Source organism: Suricata suricatta, chromosome 8 (genome assembly GCF_006229205.1).
Source record: "Suricata suricatta isolate VVHF042 chromosome 8, meerkat_22Aug2017_6uvM2_HiC, whole genome shotgun sequence".
NCBI classification, from domain to species: domain Eukaryota; kingdom Metazoa; phylum Chordata; class Mammalia; order Carnivora; family Herpestidae; genus Suricata; species Suricata suricatta.
The window spans coordinates 123,960,356-123,975,355 of record NC_043707.1 but is presented as its reverse complement, the minus strand read 5'-3'; the positions used below and the strand labels follow the sequence as shown (position 1 = coordinate 123,975,355).

The 15,000-nt window shown below is 40.4% G+C and overlaps 1 protein-coding gene across 1 annotated transcript in view; it reads left to right on the top strand.

The window, feature by feature from the left end:
* SRRM1 (serine and arginine repetitive matrix 1) overlaps positions 1–15,000 on the top strand; it is a 29,628-nt gene that overhangs the window by 6,793 nt on the left and 7,835 nt on the right. Inside the window, exons 6-13 of the mRNA XM_029945872.1 lie at positions 591–794; positions 1,454–1,648; positions 1,945–2,064; positions 3,878–4,146; positions 9,543–9,623; positions 10,257–10,343; positions 13,631–13,775; positions 14,168–14,209. Coding sequence (XP_029801732.1) covers positions 591–794; positions 1,454–1,648; positions 1,945–2,064; positions 3,878–4,146; positions 9,543–9,623; positions 10,257–10,343; positions 13,631–13,775; positions 14,168–14,209 — 1,143 coding nt within the window. The remainder of the gene's footprint in view (positions 1–590; positions 795–1,453; positions 1,649–1,944; positions 2,065–3,877; positions 4,147–9,542; positions 9,624–10,256; positions 10,344–13,630; positions 13,776–14,167; positions 14,210–15,000) is intronic.

Sequence of the window (15,000 nt, the reverse complement as noted above, 5' to 3'; positions counted from 1 at the left end):
CTGTTTCACTTTTATGAGGGAAACTATTGTTGAAAAGGAAAGGGGACTTATTTTCCCAAAAGGCTATGCAAATTTGACGTATTTCTTTTTTTCCTCCAAAGAGCACAGTACTTTAATTGCACTAGTCATTTTTCTGGAATACCTAGAGTACCTGGCAAACTCTGGTGGGATCTGTGTGCACCTCAACTCTGTTTTGTTGGATTTGTTACCAGGGAATATCTTGCTACTTTTAAGCATTCTCTTCCTCTGAAAAGTTGGTCTTTGGTCTCTTCATATCTGGGAATGATTAAAACTCTAAATCTAGAGTTCCTAGCTCAGTGCTTTCTTCTTAGAACTGGTGTCTCAGCAGTGTGGTTACCCTTTGTTTGCTTGCCCTTCTGGTTTTCTTTCGGCCCTTCCCATATTAAGTGAATGTGACAGGGTATCTTATTTTCATAAGGAATGTCTCACCTATAAAGAACAGTGGTATAATTAAAAAGATGCGTTTTTCACTTTGCCCTTGACCCTCTCCCCATCCCACATTATTCAAAAACCTGAAAAAATTGCTTTTATCCTAGATGCAAACCTGAAAAAAACTGTTTTTATCCTAGACGCAAATCCAGATCTCCTTCCCCTAGAAGACGGTCTTCCCCTGTCAGGAGAGAGAGAAAGCGCAGTCATTCTCGGTCTCCCCGCCACAGAACCAAGAGCCGGAGTCCTTCCCCTGCTCCAGAAAAGAAGGAGAAAACCCCAGAGCTCCCAGAACCATCAGTGAAAGTAAAAGAACCTTCTGTACAAGAGGCCACTTCTACTAGGCAAGTGTATGAAAGTTTACTTATAAATAACACAATTTTAGACTGTTACAAACTGCCAGTATAATTGAGTTACAAACATAAAATTACTTGGTTATTTCCCTTTTATATTTTTTTAAATCACAAGATGAGCAAGTTGAAAGATTCAAATTCTATAGGAGAATGTAAATAAAATGCCGCAGGGGCGCCTGGGTGGCTCCACTGGCTAAGCCTCAGACTTTGGCTCAGGTTGTGATTTCACGGTTTGTGAGCTCGGCCCCATGTGGAGTTCTCTGCTGTCAGTGCGGAGCCTGCTTCAGTTCCTGTCTCTCTGCCCCTCCCCACATCATGCTCTCAGCTCTCTATCTCAAAGATAAACACCAAAATTTTAAAAAAAGGTAAAATACCCTAAAGGTGACCACTGCTATTGGTTCGTTGTATTGTTACAGACATTTTATATCCTGTAACTTGCTTTGTGACTTTGTGCTCTTAACAATGTATGTAGTTAGAATGGTTAGTTGCTTTATGGCTTTTGCTGACTTGTGTGTATCTTTTGGAGCTAGGGAGAAGTCCCCATGGATTTTGAAAACATCTTAGAAAGAGAAATAACTATATTACATCATAGTATTATGAGTTAGAAGTGAGCCAAAGAAGAAAAAAAAATAAACTTTTCGTTCCTGCAGTGACATCCTGAAAGTTCCCAAACCTGAACCTGTACCAGAGCCTAAAGAACCTTCTCCAGAGAAGAATCCCAAGAAAGAAAAGGAGAAGGAGAAGACCCGACCAAGATCCCGGTCACGTTCCAAATCAAGATCCCGGACACGGTCTCGCTCTCCTTCTCATGCTCGACCTAGACGACGTCATAGAACCCGATCAAGGTGAGTTACAGCTTTATGATTGACCTAGATCTTGGGTTTTATATGCTCTTCCCCTGAGGAGAATTAGGTAAATAAGTTCAGAGCAGTAGAAAGCATTTAGTTAGTACAAATGTTATCCTTTGGCCCTACAGAGAGAATTTGAGGTCAGTTTTTCTGTGTGCCGTAAAAATCTCTACATAAACGGGAAATCGTATCCTTCAAAGTCCATTTTTAACATGTAGATGTTGAGAAAGCTATCTCAAGGACTTTTGTTCCTTCTTGTTTATTCAGGCCCTAATTCTGTTTTCTTATGGCAGATCATACTCCCCTCGAAGGAGGCCAAGCCCGAGAAGGCGGCCATCTCCTCGAAGAAGAACTCCACCAAGGCGAATGCCACCCCCGCCGAGGCATAGAAGGAGTAGATCTCCAGTGAGACGGTGAGGGTTTTCTTTTTTCTTATTCTTTTTCCTTTATTATTTTCTTCTTCTTTCTTTCTTCTTTTTTAAATTTGAAAGTGTCAGTATGTGAAAGCACAGCACATGTTAGTTTCACGCCCATGTTTGTCTTCGTGTCCCCCTGGAAGACTCAGTTGGCAAAGAGCCTCTCGTTTGAAGTTTAATTGTGCCACGATGAACCATACTAGTGCAGTGTTGAGGGTGGGAAACAGGGAGTTCACATCTTAACTGATGTGTAACTTTAACTTTTGCCCTTTTGGACCCCACCCAGATCTAGCAATGAGGGAATCTGCCTTCCTCCCTCTTCCTTTGGATTTAAATTATCACTGGCTTCTAAAAAGCAGATAACTACAGAGCCAGTAAGCTACTTCTACCAATATTAAAGTAACCTATTTGGATTATATTTTTGTTTGAAGTGTTTTTTTCTCATTACAGAAATGAGTGCTTATAAAATTTCAAACAAATAGCAAAATGAAAATTACCTATGGATAATAGCTCATGGATATAGCCATTCTTAGCAGTTGGCATCTCGTTATTTTTGAAGAGATTAGGCATAAAAACCCTTTCAGTGCCAGTGTTTTGTTTTTTTGGTTTTTTTTTTTGGTAAGTCATTTTAAAATTGGCGTAAGGCAGAACGTTTGTTAAATCTGCCCCCAGTAGAGGTTTGGTGCACTGATAGCAAAGTTTTGTGCCTTCTTGACCTCTTTGGAAGGAGCTATGATGATTTGCTTCAGATCATAGCACAGAAGTTTTTGTGTTGGAGTCTTTAATCTTAAAGATTTGCAGGAAAATGAGTCCACTTGGAAATAAAGAGTGGGAGTAGTCGGCTCCATAGCGGTGGTTCCTGCAGGCTGGTGTTTCCGAGTCCCATTGTTTTAAGAGAAAATACCGGCGGGCGGGGGAGGCGGCGGCTGTGCTGTTTGGAAGTCTCCGTGATAACCGCTAAGGGTGAGGGCCTGATGTCACTGCTGGGGAGTGAGACCTGATGTGCCTGGCCAGTCGCCTAGGCACCCCGCTTTTCTAAGATCGGTTATATTCTTTTCTAGGAGAAAACTCATGCCGGTGCTCTCTAGTCAGAGATTAGTGGAAACAACTATCTCTTATATTGGAGTTTTGCAAACAGCGTGTTGTAATTGTGCTTACTGAGCCATTTAGCAGTCAAAATATTTTGCAGATTGTGTAAGATTCCCTTTCAGCCAGTTTTTATCTCACACTTAAGGTAGGGTTTCTTTTTTTCAGGTTCTCAGGAATTCTTCTGCCAAAGGTGAATTCTGCAGGTACACATAATTGCAACAGAACTTACCACAGTCTTTGCCGCAGAATTCGAGAGGCCCCTGCTTCTAAGTTTATGTAGCTAAATGAATTCCTAACTGCTGCACATCATTTTTTAAAACTGCAACCTAAAGGTTGTTTTGATATGTGCTCTTAAGTGGAAAATATTTTGCCACCCAAATTTTGTGTGCAAACTCCAAACACTGGTATCACTCCTAAGGAAGGAAGAGACTGGCTCGTTACTGCATTACAGCATTCAACATGACATGTCTTATAACTGGACAGACAACTCAAACAGAAGCCTTCATCAGAAATCAGTTATTCATAGTTAGTCTCAGAACTAGCTGTTTCCTGTCCTAGGTCATGGTTTTGTTTCCCATGGTTTTTTTCGAACTTAATTATGTGCTTAGCTACATAAACTCAAAAGTTGGATAAAAATAGCTTTTTTGTGTAAACTGTACATACCTGTCAGGTCGTTCTTGACAAGTATGCGGTTAATGGATATGAATGCTTTACTCCACAGAAGAAGGCGTTCATCAGCGTCCTTGTCTGGAAGTAGCTCGTCATCCTCTTCGTCACGTTCCCGGTCACCGCCAAAGAAGCCTCCCAAGAGGACCTCCAGCCCCCCTCGGAAAACTCGTAGGTTATCTCCTTCAGCGAGTCCTCCGAGGCGAAGGCATAGGCCGTCCCCTCCAGCAACTCCACCGCCAAAAACTCGTCATTCCCCAACACCCCAGCAGTCAAACCGTACAAGAAAAAGTCGTGTTTCTGTTTCTCCAGGGAGAACTTCAGGTAAAGGTAAAAATCAAACACACAAAAACAGTGTATGTTTGTTCCTTCTCTGTTTGGCTACAGAGTGCCTAGTCAGTTGTCACTGCCCCTTCCCCCTTCACGGTGAGAACTGGGTAATGTTGGCATGTGGTATTCTTTGTCAAATTGCTTTTCACCTTTTCTTTCCTCTAAGTTCTTGGGGTTTGTTGAAGTAGAGTTTACATGTAAACTCATTCTGTTTTTAGCAGTTGCCCTCTGGCAGTGAGTAGGTGGAGACATACATTACCAGCCCAACATTTGCATGTGATATTCTTTGTAAATTTGCTTTTCACCTTTTCTTCTTTAAGTTCTCAGGGTTTGTTGAAATAGAGGGGTTGTTGAAATAGTTTCCGTGTAAACTTGTTCTTAGCAGATGCCCTCTGGCATTGAGTAGGTGGAGAAGTACATTGCCAGCCTTGGGCTGAGTTGAGGTAGCTTAACCAAAGTCCCTGTCGTCCTGATAAGGGATCATTTTATTACTGTGAGACCAGTTCATTTTTTTCCCCTGAAGACTTTTTTGATATCTTATTTGAGGACTTCATAATCTCTTTTAGTTCTTTCTTGGCCACACTGTACTCCTTAGGGAAGAACATGGTGTCCTCCTAAAAGCTGGTTGTTTTTAAGTTAGGCTGTAGGCAGCGTTCTTCTGAGTATTTGTCCTTGCTTTATTCTGCAGATTGATTTCTGAGGAATTTATGATCTGTGACCCGGCCAGGCAAGTAGAAAGCAGTATTAGTCTGAGTGAAGGTTGTGGTGGGTTGGGGTTTGTTCCTTTGGCGTTTAATACACACGGAGAAAAGGCGGTAGGATCTATTTGAATTGGGCATCTTTTGCTGAGGCCTGAGATGAAAGCCTGAGGGGTGAGTAGTGGGGCAGGGGAAATCCTAAAAGCTGCTGTAGTAATTACTTTTTAAGATGGCAGCCTGTACGTTAATACACATCGGGCTTGCCCTGATCGCATCTAAATTCTCAGGTTAGAACAAAGAAAGTGGGGCTGGGCAAAATTTTGCCTTTATTGAGGTATAGACAAGCTAGCAGAGTGACAGGGGGACTGGCAGATAATGCTGTAATCTGTAATAGGTGATGTGTAGATTATTTTCTGAATTTTAATTAGGTGATTTTATAATTAAGTATTATGTGGTCATTTTTGTTGTTTTGGCTCTTCAGACCTAGTTGGACACCTGGGTAAGAATAGAAAAACCTTTGAGTCTTCCAGATTTAGACTTCATTAAGTATGGGAGGGGGCCTTAGAATCACTTATTTTCATAACCTAATATCCCATATTGCCTTCAGTTGAAAATTAGGAAAATTTCAGTAGTTTCTAGCCGCCATGTCCAAATTGATGCCCATTGTCCTGTTTTTTTTCTTTTTCTGTTAAGCATTTGTACTTCTGAATATTTTTTTGTTCTTCCTCTGGAGCCAGAAAGCTCTCTAAATGAAAAAGTATTACAAAAGTTCCCACCTGTTAATTTAGCAAAAAACATATCAAGTTATGATATAGCCAGCGAGTAATAAAGTGTCTGAACGGGAGGATTGAATCTTTGTTAAAATAGATAAGAATTAACTTTTTTTATTAGAGTCTGTGCAGGCACTAACCTCTTGTCTTGAGGAGAGTAGGCTACTGCTTCATCCCCCTCAAAAGAAAAAAACAAACCTGGTGAATAGGCACATTGGCGAAGACAGAACTAGTTACGTTCCTGTGGAATCTGGGACAGGTCTTCCGTGTGCAAACAAAACACAACCAAAGAGATGCACTGCGGGCAGTATAGTCAGAGACTGCCTCGTGTCCACTGAAGCTGAATTTGGCTCTACTTGAAAGTGACTTTTTATAGTAAAGTGATCCCAGTCCTCTGTGATGAAATTTCAGATGTAGAACAGATTTTAGAGATTGTCATCAAGAAACAGGTTCTCAGGTTAGTGATTTTGGTCAAGGTCAACCAACCAGGACTAACATTTGGGTTCTCATTTTCCAGTTGAAAAATGTTTTACTTTCCCAACTTTCCTACCCCAAAAAGCTAGTTTTGATGTCTGGAGGAGGGAGATGGAGGGCAGGGTGCAATTTTAGTTTCCTCTGTACTTGTAGTGTGGTTTCAGCCTTTTCTGCGACACTCCGCGGCTCATAAGATTAGTGATACCATTGAAATGTACTAGATCTTACTATAGTAGTTTCCAGTTGGGACTTTTAATACTGAGCAAGTGGAGTGGGAGGGAGGCAGGGAAAGTATTTTGGAGAATTTAGAGGTGAACAATTTGTGGAATACATTGTACATTCTCATTTGAAAGAGTCTTCAGGAAACATTTTGTGATCACTGGCATGTTAGTTAAACTGGCATTATCTTAGTACATAAAGTAGTGCATTGAAATCAGTGAGATATTTAATGAAATGTGTTTCAGAGGATGTATACCAGTTTTGATTTTAGGATGAGCTCAATTTAGCCATATAAACTGTATTTTGCAGACACGATTATGTCACCAGTTCTAGTAACAGTACCTTATCTTTACAAGTGGTCTTTTGGACAAGTCTAAGAGATTAATAATTAATAGGGCTATTGGAGTAAACTTAAAATTCTGGTTTTTCAGTTGACTTACAAGATTTCTGACGCTATGCTAGAATGATTTTGCCCCTTGAATGCTAAAAATAAAACATTAACATAATAAACTATCAAATCTCCTAGATCAACAAACTCTGATGAAACATTAACTGTTAATAATGTGATGATTCAATCAGCCGTGTTAAACCAGTAATAGGCACATGTAATAGATATTTATTCTAATGGTATGGATATGTTGACAGTAGACTTTAAACCATTAGTTAAGGAGACTGGATCAAGATAAAACTCCCAAATGTGTATTTCTGTGGGGGGTGGAGGGGATGTATATGTTCTAGCTCAGTGGTGTTTATTCAGTGGGCATTTGCCACCTGTCTTGCAGATATAACCACATTTTTAGTGTATCTGAGAGGAAAATGCATTTAGACAGCTTCCAAACACATTTTGGAACCCGGTTCTTTTAGGTGGTAACTTAGACATATGGGGTTTATAGGTAACTAGGTGCCTCTAATAATTTTTTGAAGAATTGGAGATTAACTGACACATTAAAGTGGAGAATACAGATCAGAAAAATAGCTTCAAGTCCTTAGAAGTTTAAAAATGGGTGTTTTATGTCTTTGAATTTGTTAAAATACAAATTTTAAATGCACTTCTGTCATAATTTTAAAAATATTTTTAATATTTTTTATGTTCACTTTTGAGAGAGGGTGCACACATGCGAGCAGGGGAAGGGCAGAGATAGAGGGAGACACAGAATTTGAAGCAGGCTCCAGGTTCTGAGCTGTCATCACAGAGCCCAGCACGGGGCTCAAACTTGAACTGCAAGATCATGACCTGAGCTGAAGTTGGGACACTTAACCAGCTGAGCCACCCACGCTGCCCCTTTTAAGTTTATTTATTTAGATTTAGAGAGCGAACGAGCAACGAGGAGAAGAGGGGGAGTCCCAAGCAGGCTCCATATTGTTAGCACAGAGCCTGACCACTGACCTCCAACTAACAAACTGTGAGATCATGACCTGAGATGAAATCAAGACCCAGACGCCTAACTGACTCAGCCACCCGGTCACCCCTTGCAGCCCTATTTCATGATAACTGATTAGGTATTAACCATTTTTTTTTTTTTTTTTTACCAATCTAGTAGTTTGTCCAAAACACTAGAGTAATTAGTAAAATGTAGATCATTTTTATTTTTTATTAAAAAAATTTTTTAAAGTGTTTTTATTTATTTTTGAGAGAGAGAGAGACAGCATGAGCAGGGGAGGGTCAGAGAGAGAAGGAGTCACAGAATCTGAAGACAGGCTCCAGGCTCTGACCTAGCGGTCAGCACAGGTCAGCACAGAGCCTGACACGGGGCTCAAACCCATGAACCGTGAGATCATGACCTGAGCTGAAGTCGGACACTTAATTGACTGAGCCATCCAGGTGCTCCAAGATTGTTTTAAAGTATTGTGGTAAATTCTTCAGTTTAAGTACTTTAGCAAAGATGAGATTTATTTTTTAGATCACTAGCTCTCTAAGTTATTGCCCCTTAGACTAAGCCTTTACAGAATTCTGAATAAGAGTGTTAAATGAAATGTATCTGCAATCCCATGGTAATTGCTTTAGTCAGACAAAACAGATACAAGGATCATATTTGTCTTCAAATTTAGTTCTTAGGATGTTCTCAGGTGGTATTTCAGGTTAATCTGTGGTAAGCTTACTGGTTATATCTGTGTATACTTATGATTTTAGTGGAAGCTGTGGGTGGTTATTATAAATAGAGCTAGTAATTGGTGGACTTTAAAGCCTGTGTGCTCTCTAGAAATACTAGAGTCTTGGGTTCAGATCCTGGTTCACTTTATCTACATGACTTTGGTTGAAGTTACTCCCTTGGCTTAAAAAGGCTTAATCAGATTTCTCCTCCCGTAAATTGAGGGAAGGGGGTGTATCACTAGCAACAGTACTTAGTGCTACTTAATACAAATACATCAAGCACACAAAAGACAGTTGCCATAATAATTTTCCATGGAACTTGAAAAAGAGAGGTTGGATGACGCACATGGTGCTCACCACTCTCTTACCACCTTAGGTATATTTCGGAGCTCCTGCCCCCTCTCCCTTTTTTAACCTTTGGCAAGAAGCCTTCAGCCATAGTATTTAATTATATTTGTTACTGTGAGGGCTTATTTTTTTATGAGTGGTTTTTTTTATATGTATATTTTTATTATATTTAAAAAAATTTTTTTTATGAGCAGCATAAATCCCTCATGCTATTAGGAAGGTTGTGTTTCTACATAAGGAATCTTTAGTCTCTTGGTAGGCAACTCATACCTTGTTCTCCAGAAAACAAATCTTTTTCTCTGAAGATTTCATCAGATCTTATTTCTCAGTCATTTATCATTTTTTATTACTATTCTGAACCCACCTATAGTGGATGCTTTGAATCTCTTGTGCTGACAGGGCCTATGTAGTTGAGCGCGTGTGATTTGGATTGTGGGGTGGAACCCAAAGGTTTGTTGAGTTGAAGGTTACAGAGATCAGCGCAGAGCTTCTGCCAAGAAACAGCAACTCCTGATTTCTCTTAACTGGCATTTCTCTTGGGAGAATCTTAAGATTCAAAAATCATTACGGAATCTCTTAAGGCTTTTCACCAAACATTTAAAAATGCTTGCTTCCACTTTAGGTAATGTCAAGATAATGACAGGGTCTCATGGAATTATGTAATTATCAGTGTATTGTTTATATAAGAGTAGTCACACCTGTTGTGCCATCACCACTGTGTCTTGTATAGTTTTGTTTTTCTATTCTTTATATGTAAGGTGGGGTTTTTTTTTTTCTTATTGTTTTCAGTGACAAAACACAAAGGTACTGAGAAAAGAGAGTCCCCTTCACCAGCACCGAAGCCTAGAAAAGTAGAGTTATCTGAGTCGGGTAAGTTTTTGTGTGTTTTTTTGTTTAAGCTGAATTATATTTTTTGTACATTTGGTCAGCCCCTCTGGCTAAAGATTAATTTTGGCGTATGACTTAGTGGTTAAGAGCTATGGCTCTAAAGTCAGAGCAACCTGGTTTGAATCCCCAGGTTCACTACTTAACAACTGTTTAATTACTTAATTTATTTGAGCTTCATTTCTTAAATCTGAAATGCAGGTACTAGTACCATCCTGTAGGTTTTTGATAATTAACTGAAATAATGCTTATAAAGGGTGTAAGTGCTTAACTTGACCTATAGTAAATAAATTTTTTAATGTTGAGGGACCTTGTGAGTCAGGGAGGGACAGAGACAGGAGGAGACAGAATTTGAAGCAGGTTCCAGGCTCTGAGCTATCAGCACAGAGCCTAACGCTGGGTTTGAACTCACAAGCCATGAGATCATGAACTGAGCCAAAGTCGGACCCTCAACCACCTATTTGTTGTTAAATGTGTGTGTGTGAATGTGTGTGTGGTTGGTTGTTTTGCTTGACCCAATCAGATAACAGTTTAAGAGACCATTTTCCATTTCAAGCATGTTACATGTTCTGTATGCGTAACTAAAGAAACACTTTTCTAAATGCATCCATCTTTCAGAAGAAGATAAAGGTGGCAAAATGGCTGCAGCAGATTCCGTGCAGCAGCGACGTCAGTACCGACGACAGAACCAGCAGTCTTCATCCGGTATGGACGTGGGTTTATCTGGTTTCTACCTGTATTTCCTGATGGAAACTACCTAAAATATAAATATCAGCGTACTTAGGAAAAATATGTGCCTACATGGAAATCTCTTTAAGGGGAGGAAGTACTTGTTTTTGGTTTTCAGGTTTTTTATATTTATTACTGAGACAGAAACAAAGCATATATGGGGGGGTTGCAGAGAGAGGGGGAGACACAATATCTGAAGCAGGCTCAAGATTCTGAGCTGTGAGCACAGAGCCCGATGCGGGTCTCAAACCCATGAACTGTGAGATAATGACCTGAGCTGAAGTCGGATGCCTAACCAACTAAGCTATCCAGGTGCCTGTTGGTTTTCAGTTTTAAGTCTTTCCTTAAAACTTAATTTTCTTCTAAGTTGTTATAAACATAGTAGACTTGTACAGTACAAAAGTGAAACAGAACAGGCATAAAATTTGGAAGAGTAGATTAAAAAAATTTTTTTTAACATTTTTATTTATTTTTGAGAGCTAGAGACAGCATGAGCAAGAGAGAGGCAGAGAGAGAGGGGGAGACACAAAACCCAAAGCAGGCTGCAGGCTCTAAGCTTTCAGCACAGAGCTGATGTGGGGCTCGAACCCACAAACAGAGATCATGATCTGAGCTGAATTCAGATGCTTAATTGGCTGACTACCCAGGTGCCCCAGAAAAGTCGATTTTTTTCCAGTCCCTAGTCCAACTTCATAAAGCTTTTTTAAAAAATTATTTTTAATGTATATGTTTTTTGAGAGAGACAGAACACAAGCAGGGGAGGGCCAGAGAGAGGAGACACAGAATCCGAAGCTTCCTCCAGGCTCTGAGCTGTCAGTACAGAGCCTGACATGGGTCTTGAACTCAAGGAATGGCGAGGTCATGACCTGAGCCAAAGTCAGATGCTCAATCAACGGAGCCCCACTCCCAGCCCGTTTGAGGATATGCACACGGGTTAGGGGCAGAAAGAGGGAGCAGAGGATCTGAAGTAGGTTCTTCATTGTCAGCACAGAGCATAAGGCGGGGCTCAAACCCATGAACCTGAAGATCACGTCCTGACCTGAAATTAAGTTGGACACTCTGGGGCACCTGAGTGGCTCAATTGGTTAAGCGTCTGGCTTTAGCTCAGATCATGATTTTGTAGTTAGTGGATTCAAGCCTGCATCCGGCTCTGTGCTGACAGAGCCTGGATCTTGCATCAGATTCTGTCTCCATCTCTCTGCTCCTTCCCTGCCTGTGCTCTCCCTAAAATACAAATAAAACACCAGAAATTTTTTAAAAATAAAAAGGGGCGCCTGGGAGGCTCAGTCATGATCTCCCGGTTCCTGAGTTCGAGCCCTGCATTGGGCTCTGTGCTGACAGCCCAGAGCTGGGAGCCTGCTTCAGAGTCTGTGTCTCCTCTCTCTGCCTCACTCTCTGCTCACTCTCCCTGCTCACACTCTGTCTCCCAAAAATAAATAAAACATTAAAAATATTTTTTAAAAACTCAATTGCTCAACCAACTGAGCCACCTAGGTGACCCTCTTTAAAAATTTTTTTTTAATGTTTTATTCATTTTTGATACAGAGAGAGAGAGACAGAGACAGAGCATGAGAGGGGGAGGGGCAGAGAGAGAAGGAGACACAGAACCGGAAGCAGGCTCCAGGCTCTGAGCTAGCGGTCAGCACAGAGCCTGACACGGGGCTCGAACCCACGAACGTGAGATATGACCTGAGCTGAAGTCGGAGGCTTAACCGACTGAGCCACCCAGGCGCCCCTCTTTAAAGTCTTTGTTTAGAAATTTTCTGTGCCATATATGCAGATCTGTGGTTTAAATAGGCAAAACAAAAAGGGACACCTGGGTGGCTCAGTCAGTTGAGCTTCCAACTTCAGCTCAGGTCTTGATCTCATGGTTCATGAGTCAGCCCCACATCGGGCTCTGTGCTGACAGCTCGGAGCCTGGAACCTACTTCTGATTCTGTGTCTCCCTCTCTCTCTGCCCTCCTCCACTTTCACTCTTGTCAGTGTGTCTCAAAAACTAAACATTAAAAATTGGCAAAAAAAAAAAACAAAAAAAAATTACATAAGCTCAACCTTTAGATTATGTTGCCTCCCTTTTTAACTTATTAGAGAGATTTTTCCCTGTTCTTAAATCTAATTTTTAAATAGCCAAAACTTTTTTATTATTATAATAATTAACATACTGTGATTTATTAAGCCAGTCACTTGGACATTTAGGTTGTTTCTGGATTTTGTGTGTGTGTGTGTGTGTGTGTGTGTGTGTGTGTGTATATTTTGTGAGTAATAGGGTAAATATTATTTAATTAATAAAAATCGTATTGGCTCATTGGGTGTTTGTGACTAAGTCTTGGTGTGCTACCTTTGCTTTTCGGTTATGAAATCAAGACGAAAGCATCCTGCAGCAGCATTGGGTGCGATAAAAGCCATAGAGCTCTTGCAGCTCTTTTAACATGAAGTTAATCCTAGAAAGGCTAGGTCTTGGGTATTTTTTGCTGCTTGGGACTTCATTTTAAATGTAAGTTTTGATATTTGGGAATAATTGTTAATTATTTTAAGATAAGGAAATCCTATGCAAACAATTGAAGTAACCCTCTTTGCAGTCCTGGACATTTGCGACCGCCCTGTAGGAAAGACTTTTGTTTGTTTGTTTGTTTGTTTGTCTGTTTGTTTGTGTGATAAGTGCTAGGGAAGTGAAAATAAGTTCTTCAGACCCTAAGAAGACTTTCAGTAGCTTTAAAAGTGCTTTAAGTGTTTTTTTTTAATAAGTCCTTAAACTAACAAGAATCAAGTAATTGCTTGAAGTGCTTTTTTAAATGTTGTTAATTTTGAGAGAGAGCATGAGTGGGGAAGGGGCGGAGAGCGGGGAGAGAGAATTCTTGATGCAGGGCTTGAACCCACAAACCATGAGATTATGACCTGAGCTGAAATCAAGAGTCAGATGCTCAACCTGACTGAGCCACCCGGTGCCCCACTAGAAGTGCTTGTTAAGCTTAGTTACTTGGCTGTTCACTAGATTCTTGAAGGACACTTGTGTCTTGTTGGAGTGTACTATGGGAATGATTGATATAATGTAATCATATAATGTATATTTATGCTTGGTTTTCAAGTCATTGACCATCTGTTGATAATAGCCTTTGTTTAGAACTGAAGGCTTGTATACGTGCTTGCTATGGTAGGGACTTAACTTGCTAATTTGAACACTTTCATCTGCTTAGATTCAGAAAATGTGGGCAGACTATTAAGCATAGATGTAATGTGGTTTTTTCTTTATTGTGTAATTATAGATTCTGGCTCCTCTTCTTCCTCAGAAGATGAGCGGCCCAAGAGGTCCCATGTGAAGAATGGTGAGGTAGGCAGGCGGCGGAGACATTCCCCTTCCCGGAGTGCCTCTCCATCACCTCGAAAGCGCCAGAAAGAGACTTCCCCTCGGTAATGTCTTTTCTTCAGTAGTCTTCGCTGCTGGTCTCTGTAGTTGTGATGAAACTTCATAACTTAAGGGATGGGCTACAGGCTTATTTTAGGAATTGGGTAATTCCTTCATTTCAAGGATTTATAGAAGGATGTGGTCAGACTTGGGGGGGTTGGGAAATTTTCTTTGCTTTATTTGGTGGCTATCACTATTAATGAGATGCTGGTAAGTTTTATACCATCATGTCTTATGTCTGCATGACTAGATCAGTTAAACCATAGCATTAACTTCTGAACATCTTTGAACATGTAAAAAAAAAAAAAATCTCCATTAGTAGTGATACTTAACTCCATTGAAGTAAATAATTTGGTGAATGGAATTCTTGACCTTTGTTTTTCTCCACTGCTCTCAGGATGCAAATGGGAAAGCGATGGCAATCGCCAATGACCAAAAGGTTGGTTAGACACTACTTTGTAAATTAGGGTTTCATAAATTTTAGTGACTTGATTTGCTATTGAGGTAGCCCGATCCCATTCCAAGGCGTACAGGGGGTACGGTTGTGGAGAAGTTCCTCGGTTGGTTTAGTTGGATTTTATTTCTTTACCCGTCAAATTAATGATTGCCTTACACACAGTGTTCATTTTAGGCTCCCATTGGAGCTTAGATTTTTGTGCAGTTACAGTACCTGGGAATTTTCCAAGAGATAGGACAATAATAGCTTCTTAGATTGAGTGGGGAGGGACTTTGTGGTGGCTTTAGGGTAGGCAACAAAAACTTGGGAAAAACTAAAAAGATTAAAGATACATATGAGGCTCTGGTCCTGTTCAGTGTTTCTTACAGTAGGCGAGTGGGCTGTGCATGTCTTTATTTTAACCTTTTTGATCAGGTGTCTGTGTGATTACAAAACCATTAACGTTTTAGAACGTAATCATAAATAGAAATCTCTAATTGAAGCCTAGCCCATACGTGAGAAAGCAGGCCCAGAAGTCGTAAAATGAGTTTGTTTCGGTAGTAAAGTGACAAGGCCAGATCTTCCACCTGCGCTGTTGGCATTATATCATTATACGGTCTTCACTAGTCTTCTGCCTTTGAGGGGGTCTTAGCTGCCGCTGAATTTCTGAGTGTTTCTCCTTCCTGAAACGATCACATTGTCCTCTTTATGGCTCACTTTTTAAAGCTGTTTTGTTATAGGTACTCTCAGTAAGAGTTCTCTTGGATAGATTCTTTGGAACTAGTCAGCAATGT